Source organism: Vicia villosa, unplaced genomic scaffold, assembly GCF_029867415.1.
Source record: "Vicia villosa cultivar HV-30 ecotype Madison, WI unplaced genomic scaffold, Vvil1.0 ctg.002353F_1_1, whole genome shotgun sequence".
NCBI lineage: Eukaryota > Viridiplantae > Streptophyta > Magnoliopsida > Fabales > Fabaceae > Vicia > Vicia villosa.
Window position 1 is genome coordinate 356,483 of NW_026705904.1, and position 9,569 is coordinate 366,051.

The 9,569-nt window shown below is 36.8% G+C and overlaps 2 protein-coding genes across 2 annotated transcripts; both read left to right on the forward strand.

Annotated features, from left to right (window-relative positions):
- Window positions 1-5,463: 5,463 nt before the first annotated feature.
- On the forward strand, window positions 5,464-6,886 carry LOC131638625 (uncharacterized). The gene is made up of 2 exons (XM_058909194.1): window positions 5,464-5,490; window positions 5,573-6,886. The coding sequence occupies exons 1-2, from the start codon at window positions 5,464-5,466 to the stop codon at window positions 6,884-6,886; spliced, it is 1,341 nt and encodes a 446-aa protein (XP_058765177.1).
- A 9-nt stretch (window positions 6,887-6,895) lies between these two features.
- On the forward strand, window positions 6,896-8,554 carry LOC131638626 (uncharacterized). Its single transcript, XM_058909195.1, has 3 exons — window positions 6,896-7,012; window positions 7,088-8,032; window positions 8,105-8,554. Exons 1-3 carry the CDS (start codon window positions 6,959-6,961, stop codon window positions 8,552-8,554), a joined length of 1,449 nt encoding a protein of 482 aa, XP_058765178.1. The 5' UTR covers window positions 6,896-6,958.
- Window positions 8,555-9,569: the final 1,015 nt, after the last annotated feature.

The window sequence follows — 9,569 nt, forward strand, 5'->3', positions numbered from 1 at the left end:
TTTAGAGGTTTGGCCTCATAACTCATTTTGGGGAAAAAGAAGAGAAAAAAGAGAAAAAAGAGAAAGAAGAGAAAGAAGAGAAAGAAGAGAGGAAGAGAAGAAAGTTATGGCATGAAGAGATGGATGACTCCATTGAAGTGAAGCTTTTGCTAAGGTAAGGGTGGGGTTCTTACTCTCTAAGGGTTGGCATGATGATGTATATGGTGGGTTAGATTGTATGTTATTCTCCAAGGAAGTTGTGTGTAGAGATGTTAGGGTTTATGAGCAAATGTGTAAATTCATGATTTGAAATGTGTTTTAATTGATGTTTGATGATTGTTATGATGTTAGAAGATCCATAATATGTGTTGTATTTGTGTTTATAACATATATTCCATTGTTGTTCATGATGGTTGGTGTTTTCAGCTTGATTGGGTTGAGTTTGGGGGTTTTTGGATGAGTTTCGTATGCTGTTTTCTGTGTTTTGGGGGTTTCTGAAATCGCCAGTTCGCGCCGCGAACCTCTGTTCGCGCCGCGAACTGTTTGGCAGAAAGTTAGGAATTTTTGAATTCACTCAGTTCGCGCCGCGAACTTTGTTGGCGCCGCGAACCCTGTTTTACAGAACTTTTTCCGAACTTTGAAATGATGTAACTTTTGATCCGTAACTCCGTTTTATGCGCCGTTCGAAGCGTTAGAAAGATAATGCAATGAACTATACCATGATACAATAAAATGATTCATAGGATCTATTCTCCTATTATGTTTATTAGGATTAAGTGATGAACTATGTTGTGTTAACATGTGAAGTATGTTCTTTGCTATGAATCGATGTAACCATGTTGTGGTATAACTTGATGTATGTTTTCCTTATGACGATACAATGCTATTGAGATGATGATATGCACCTCCCTTATGATGAGATAATGATGCTTTATAAAGAATTAACAATGAATAGGCTTTCATTAAGTAGTTGAATTAACCGTGTTACATTGTTACTTGAATTGTGTAATGTGATGTTTGTTGTTAATACGTGTTATTTGAATGTTCTTGTGGAGAATGATTATGTGATGACTTAATTATGATGTGGTTGTTTTAATATCATGCATGTATGTGAATATGTGTTATGGCTTGATGAAATGTGAATAACATGTATTGTTATGATACGTTGTAATAGTCCATATTGTATACCATAATGAATTGATGAGGATGTGCACGAATGCATTGGCAATTGTTTACTACAAGTTTAATGAGATCTTGAATTGGTAATTACTATGAGTATGATTATAATTGAATGATAACATGTTACTTGAATTGTATATATGTAATACGTGAATTGGTGTTGATTGATAATAACATTGTTGGCATGATATGTGATATGATATTCATAATGAGTGTGAATGATTACATACTAGTTGTTGTAACATGTTGATGTTTATTGTTGTTGTGTGCAATATGTGGGATTTGTCGTTGTTGTTGTAGACCCTATGGTCATTGTTGATAATTTGTATTATGTTGATAAGAATGAAGTTGAATAGATGTTGTATGTTGATATGATGTGATGACGTGATTGAGATGTGGTAAAATACTATGATACGGTTATTGCCATAGAACCTTGGCATTGAGTTGATGTTGTTTAGTTGATATGGTTATGTTGTTTAAGTTGATTATGTCGTTTAAGTTAATTAAGTGGTTTAAGTTGTGTTTATGGATGTGCATCATTTGAGTCGCATCCATTGCATTGTTTAAGACGGCCCTTGTGGCAATTGTTTGAGACGGCCCTTGTGGCAAATGTTTGAGACGGCCCTTGTGGCAAATGTTTGAGACGGCCCAATGGCAAACTGTTTGAGACGGGAGTTTTACTCCAATGGTACCACATGCATATGCATAAGTTTGAGTCACATTTGAGTCGCATTTGAATTGCATTTGAATTGTGTTTGGATTGTTGAGATGACGAAGTGTTTGTTGTGACGTGATAATGATATGTTTGTTGTGAAGTATTTGATATCATACTTGTATATTTGAATATGTGATTAATGACCTCGTTGCCGTTTTGAGAGTTGTATTATATTAATAAGTTGTTTTGCGGTGAAACTTGTTGTAAGATGTTATGTGGTGCAAAGTGGTGAAATTATGTATGATCTATATCTCCTATATTATTTATCATGCATTCCTTTATATTGTAAGATATCTCACCCCTTTGCTGATATTTCCCCTACCATGGGAAATGGGCAGGTACTCAAGATTAGTCCTGGATGTTCGAGGTTATTGATGTGAAGTCTTGATGTTGCTTTATGGCAAGTCGAGTCGGTGTCCATTGCTCTGATACATAGCACTCGGGGGGGGGGGGGGGATTAGTCGTTATTACTTGATTGTTGTATTCTATGATGACATTTGTGTTAAGTTAAATTGAAAGGTGTTTATAAGTTTAAGTTGTAAGTGGTGAATGAAGTTTTGTTCCGAATGCTATGTATCTTTATTAAATGCAATATAAGTATGATTGTTTGGTTAAGTCGAATTGTGACATCCCATCGTTTGATGAATAATTTTAAATGCACTCTGATGTTTGCTTATAATTGCGGGGTAGATTTGGGGTGTTAGAGTAGTCCCCCCACTACGTTCCTAAAGGCCAAGATGGGTTAAAGGTAACTAAAGGTCCTTAAGTTCCAACTCACCCACAAATATCCGCACGAACCTCCCTCATACAAGAGAAGCATGCAAACACCCATAGAGGCCTAACTTAAGCGTGAACTCTCATATTGACCAATCCCAAGCATACACAAGGGAGGTCGCCATGACTATGCCACTTCCTATCTTATGGTGCACTCGAATCCGGGTATAGGATTCATCTTCCATTCAAATGCCCAAAATAACCTTGAAAGGTAAAGCAATCAAAACAAACAAATATCAGTGAACTAAACTCTAAGGTAAAGCCCTCTTTTTATTTCATAAATCCCCAGCAAAGTTGCCAGTTCTGTAACTCGGTGGGAGAACTGACTTTTATTATTTCGCAAACAATGTTGCGGTGAGCAAGAGTCGCCACCGACTTTTATTTTGTCCAATTTAGGAAAGGTATAAAAGTACAGGAAAGACCTTTTGAGAAAAAGAGTTCGGGGGTTAAGTTATGAAAAGGGAAGGTGTTAGCACCCTTTTCATCCATAGTTATCTACGGGCTCTTAGTTTGCTTAACTCGTTTTGTTTTGTTTGAAAAGCTTGAAAAAAGCCTTGTGTGTGTGTGTGTTTTGAGAAATAGTTTGTTGTTGGAAATGTCTGAAGAGACAATGTTGAAAAACGGGGTGTGAAAAGTATTTTTATGTTGAGCAAGCAAACTAAAGGCTACTTACCCTATGTTTGGTCTTTCCTATACTTTCTACTTTCATTTAAGGGATAAGACTAACCATACCATTTGTGGGTAGGTAGTCCTATCTATTGGACGTGTTCGGGACATCGAAGGGTCGTCGACGGTCATTTAAAGGCAACAGGATAGAGGTACCTTTAGCAATATTCGAAGGGACAAATCATCTTTTTTCGTTGGCAACAGTTCGAGGGACAAGATCATGTATTCGTGGACAATAGTTCGAGGGTCATCGAGGGACCATGATCTTTGCGATGATTTTTTAATCGTCGGAACTTTTGCTAATGGGTACCTCTATATTCGAGGGACACGACCATATACGAAGGCAACCAAGAGGGGCGTACCTTAGAGGTGAGTGAGTGCAAGTGTGTTAGATTCGAATATTTTATCTTGTGTTAGTGAGCTAACGGTCGATTTTATCTTTCCATACAATCCTAAGGCATACATCTAAGCAGTTATAAGGTGCAGAAAATAAAAGCAGAGAATAAATCCTACGCTATTACAAGGCTTCGGGATGGGGAATTACAGTTTACCGAATGGGGATGAAATGCTTACTACAGTTATTACAAAACCCAAATTAAAATTAAAATAATAAATGTACTAAAATTAAACAAAGCTTGTAAGTGTCATAATAATCCAAAGAGGCTCAATTATAGTACCTCACAATCAAAACAAAAGAGTTAGCAATAAAACATGTAATGATGATGAGAATGACAAAATATGAGCAAATATGAATCAAGAATTATTTAAAGACAATTTAAAAATTAATACTAAATTCTAAGAAGTAATATTAAAATAATTTTTTTATATTTTTAATATTATATATTTTTTTGGTATTTCATGAAAATAAACTAATTCTAAAAAACTAATTGAACAATATTTTTTTGAATTTTTGATTACCGAGAATATAAACCTGAGTCAAAAGAAGAGAGATTTTTAACTTAAGATTTAATAACTAATTTAAACTAAATAAACATAGTTAGAGTCTAACTAACAAAATTCTAATTAATTAGAATGGAATAAGTCTAACTAACAATAGAAACACATGTTTAAATCAAAGTGAGAATAAACTAAAAATAAAAGCCTAATAGTGTATAGACTAATGCTGCCTCTTACCTTGAAATGCAACACCGAAGAAAAAACCGAGGCGGTGGTCATAGTATACCTTTTGCTATGATAGCCAAAAATAATTAATACTAACTAAGCAATAACAAACTATATTAGTAGTAAGAAAACTCAACGTATTATCACAACAACAAAAATTAACTATGTCTAACAATGATAATAAAATAGCAAAGCATAATATGTTAATAGGTCAGGCCCAAGAACAACGAACAAACCAGGCTAAGTCCATGCAAAGAAAAAATCAGCAAATAAACTCTAAATAAAGCAAAGGTGCAGCCGCTCCATACATCAGAAATAACAACAAATTGATTCAATCAAACCTTCAATCGGACCAACAACGAGACCGGTGTGGTGGTGTTGTTCGGCGTAGAGATCGGGGCGGAATCCGATGGAGGATCTTCGGTGGTGGTTTGGCGTCGGATTCACGTGGTGGTCACAGGTGTTGGTGTGGAAGCTATGGCGGTGTTGACGGCTGCATCTTTACCTGCGAAGATCATGTTAACAGAAAACAAGCAAACAATTGAGATTAGAATGAAGTGAAACATGCTTGTTTGTTTTGTCCATAATTTGTGAGCTTAGTAGGATGTTGTGGCTGAAACGGATCGAAATCGGTGTTTGGATCGGTCGAGGATTTGTTTACTATGTAATTCGGTTTATATATATATATATATATATATATATATATATATATATATATATATATATAGGGTTAAATGGTATTCCCCCTGCCAATAGGGCGTGTTTCAGAATTGCCCCCCTGAATATTTTTTTTAAAGATCACACCCTCATAAAAATAAAAAACCAGTTTAACCACACCCTCTTACCACCATTGCTGACTGGGTAGTTGGATATTGGGTGACATGGCAAAGACCACATTTTAAAATTAAAATTCCTTAAACTTTCTTTAAGTTCCCCCCCCCCCCCCCGTGAAATAGAAATTCTAGGGTTCATTGTTGGCGCTGGAGAAGACGAACCGGAAGCAGAAGGAAGTGGAGGAAGACGAAGCAATGGACGGCAACGGTGAATGTTCAGATGTTAGTTCCATTAATCGAAGTCTGTAACTTGCTTGTATCATGGTTTGCAAACTTTTATCTTACATTACGTTTTACATTTCAGCCCAATGTTCTGTTTAATGCTCTGTTTCGACATGGAGGAGAGTTTATTGATAACAATGGTGAAACGATTTATAGGGGTGGTGTTTCTACTTTAGTTTCGGGGGAACATATAGATGAGTGGACAATGCATCATATTCTTAACTTAGTAACTGGGTGGGGGTACTTAGAAGGTTGTTTTAGGCTGTGGACCAAGATAGTTGACATAGACCCTAATTACTTTCAGATTACAAATGATGGGGATGCCTATGATTTTGCTGCATATTGTTGTGCGATGCAAGTGGATGGGGAAATTTTTGTTGAACATGATCCAAGTGTAGTTGGGAATGTCACCCCTAAGTATGTGTCTGATTTAGAGGTTAGTGATGAAGAAATTATTGAAGGTTTTAATGATAGTGAGGATGAAAGGACAACTGCCATTGTTGATGGGTTTGATGATCTTGATGGTATTGATGTAACTGTACCAATTAGGGAGGGTCCAGTCATTGCAGGCTTGTTACCATGTCCAAAGAAGAAGAAATATGATGATGAGGATGAAGAGGAATACCTTAGTGAAGAGCTTAATAGTTCTGACCCTGATAACTCAGAAGATGACAAAAAACCTAAGTTTGAAAAGTTCAAGAAGGAACAACTTACAAAGGACTTTAAGTTTAAGTGGGGCATGGAGTTCACTTCCCTAGATGACTTTAGGGAGGCTATACGTGAGTGGACAGTTTTAAATGGTAGGGAAATAACATTTGTTAAAAATGAGGGGTATAGGGTGAGAGTTGAATGTAAAGCCAAGTGTGGTTTTTTAATGCTATGTTCCAAAGTGGGCCACAAGCACACTTATGCAATTAAGACTATAAAGGACACCCACACATGTGCTAGGGTTTTGGATAACAAAACTGCAAATTCAAAGTGGGTGGCCAAGGCAGTTGTTAAGAAAATGCAGACCTGTGAAAACTTGAGGATAAGTGATATTATTCAAGATATGAGGCAAAATTATGGAGTGGGGATCACTGTGGGCAGGGCATGGAAAGCAAAAATGATAGCAAGACAAATGATAGAAGGGGATGCAGACAAGCAATATTCAAACTTGTGGAGGTATGCAGCTGAATTGCACAGGGTGAGTGCTGGAAACACTGTAAAGATCAACATTGAGAGGCCATCACCTTCCATCCAACCAAGATTTGGTTCATTCTATTTCTGTTTTGAGGGATGTAAACAAGGGTTCATACATGGTTGTAGACCTTTTATTGGGGTTGATGGCTGTCATTTGAAGACTAAGTATGGAGGGCAGTTATTGATAGCAGTGGGAAGGGACCCCAATGATTAATATTTTCCATTGGCATTTGGGGTTGTTGAAACAGAAACAAAAGAATCTTGGAAGTGGTTTATACAGCTGTTAATGGAAGATATTGGAATAGAGAAGAGATATGTATTCATCTCAGACCAGCAAAAGGTATTGCCTCTAACAATTGATTATGTACTTTTAATTTAGTTTTGTATTTACAATGTTATTTATCCTTGTATGCAGGGTTTGGTGGCTGTTTTTGAGGAAATGTTTGAAAGGATTGAGCACAGACTTTGCTTGAGGCATTTGTATGCAAATTTTAAGAAAAAGTTTGGTGGAGGAGCACTTATAAGAGATCTAATGATGGGAGCAGCCAAGGCCACATACCATCAAGCATTCTTGCAGAAGATGACTGCATTAAAGGCTGTAGATCCACATGCTTGGGAATGGCTAATGGGAGTGACTACTAAATCTTGGTGTAAGCATGCTTTTGGCTATTATCCTAGCTGTGATGTTTTAATGAATAACATATCTGAATCCTTTAATGCAACAATCTTATGTGCTAGGGATAAACCAATATTGACAATGTGTGAGTGGATTAGGAAATATCTAATGAATAGGTGTAGCCAATCTACTTTGAAACTTGATAAGTGGCCACACAAAATCATGCCAATCCCTAGGAGGAGACTAGATGTTGAGGTAGCTATGAGTGGTCAGTGGTTACCAACATGGGCCATGGGGGAAAATTTTCAAGTCACACATGCCTATAACAGCCAAGAATTTATAGTTGACATAGCTAAAAGATCATGCTCATGTAATTTTTGGCAGCTAGTTGGTATACCCTGTAGGCATGTTGTAGCTGCCCTAGGATTTAGACAGCAAAATCCAGAGTTGTTTGTTAATGAATGCTACAGTAGGGAGAAATATGCTTTGTGCTATGGTTTTCCTATTAGTCCTATAAATGGACAGGACATGTGGCCTAATGTTGAAAGTGAATATATATTGCCTCCTGACTTTAAAAAGGGTCCTGGTAGACCAAGGAAATTGAGGATTAGGGAAACTGGAGAGGAAGGTGCTAGGAGGAGGCTACCTGGTGTGTCTTACAGGTGCACTAGATGTGACAAGATTGGGCATAATATCAAGTCATGCAAGAGCAAGGTGCAAGATCCAAGTGCCTTGAAAAGAAAGGTATGATCTTAATTGATTTTGATAATGTTGTATGCTTTAGATTCTTCTACTGACATTGTGCTTATGTTGCAGAAAAAAGGACAATTGAGGGCTGCTAATAATGCAAGTGTTGACACATGTGAAGCCAATCCAACTGCTACAAATGAGGTCAAAACAAATGTGGTGAAAGAGGCCAATCCAAATGAGGTCAGAACATGTGAAGCCAGTGCAAGTGAGGGCAATCCAAGTCAAGGCAAGCCAAGAGCAGTGAAAACCAGTCAGGCCAAAACAACACCAGCTGAAGAAAGTGCCAAAAACAAGGGAAAAGCTCAAGTGAAACCAGTGAGAAAGAGGGTCAGTGAGAGAATTAAGGAAAATTGGTTTAAAAAACCAAAACCTTTCACAGGCCCTGGGTCTGCACCAGAACAACCATTTTTGATAACAGAGGAGGGTGATGGCAATGACTCACAAAGGAAGAAGAAGACTACTCCTAAGAAGACTATGAAGAAGACCCCTAAAAAGAAGTCTATCAATGACTTGTAGTTTACTATGTCTGTTGCACATGTTGGTGCCTTTTGTAATGACTGAATTGCACTATGTCTTTGTGTATTGACTGAATTGCACATTTTGGTGCTTCATGTGGTTTTATGGTTTATGCACATTTGGTGCTTTTCTTGTAAACAGAATTATGCACATTTGTGCTTTTAATGTCTTTTGGTAATGAACTAATTATGCACATAAGGTGCTTTTGGTATCAACTCAATTATGCATCTGTTATTTATATATGATCTGAATTATGCACATATGTGCTTTTGATGTAAACTAGTTTATGCACATAAGGTGCTTTTGGTATCAACTCAATTATGCATCTATTATTCCTTTTTGTTCTGAATTATGCACATGTGTGCTTTTGGTTATTACAGCTGTGGACCTCCGATTTTTTTTAATACCGGGCCATACCTCTGATCTGTAGAGATACGTGAACTGACTCTTTTTTATCGCTTAATGCTTTCGCATTTTTGAAAATTCACAGAGTCGCCACCGACCTTTTATTTTATCCAATTAAGGAAAGATTTATAAAAGAAACAGAAAAAAGACCTTTAAGAAATTCTGGGTAAGGGGGTAGGTTATACAAAGGGAAGGTGTTAGCACCCTTTGTATCCATGGTTATCCATGGGCTCTTAAGTTTGCTTAGCTCACTTGTTTTTCGATGACTTTTCAATTGCTCTGAAATTGCTCATATGTGGTTTCAAATACTTTTGTAAATTGAATTTTGTAATGATCCGTGTGTGGATGTATACAAAATGCTTGTTTATCTTTCGAAAGATGTTTTGAAAAGAACGTTAACTTTGTAATAACCCGTGTTTGGATGTATACAAAGTATTGTCTTTTTTGAAAGTTTTGAAAAATCAACAGTGTATGAGAATTTTGTTTGTTTTGATTTGAGCAAGCAAACTAGGAGGTCTACCCTGAGTTGTAAGGTCTTTATCCTATTTCCTTTAAAAATCTATCCTTTCACCGGATATAAAAGCAAGGTTCGATTTTGTACTCGAAACAG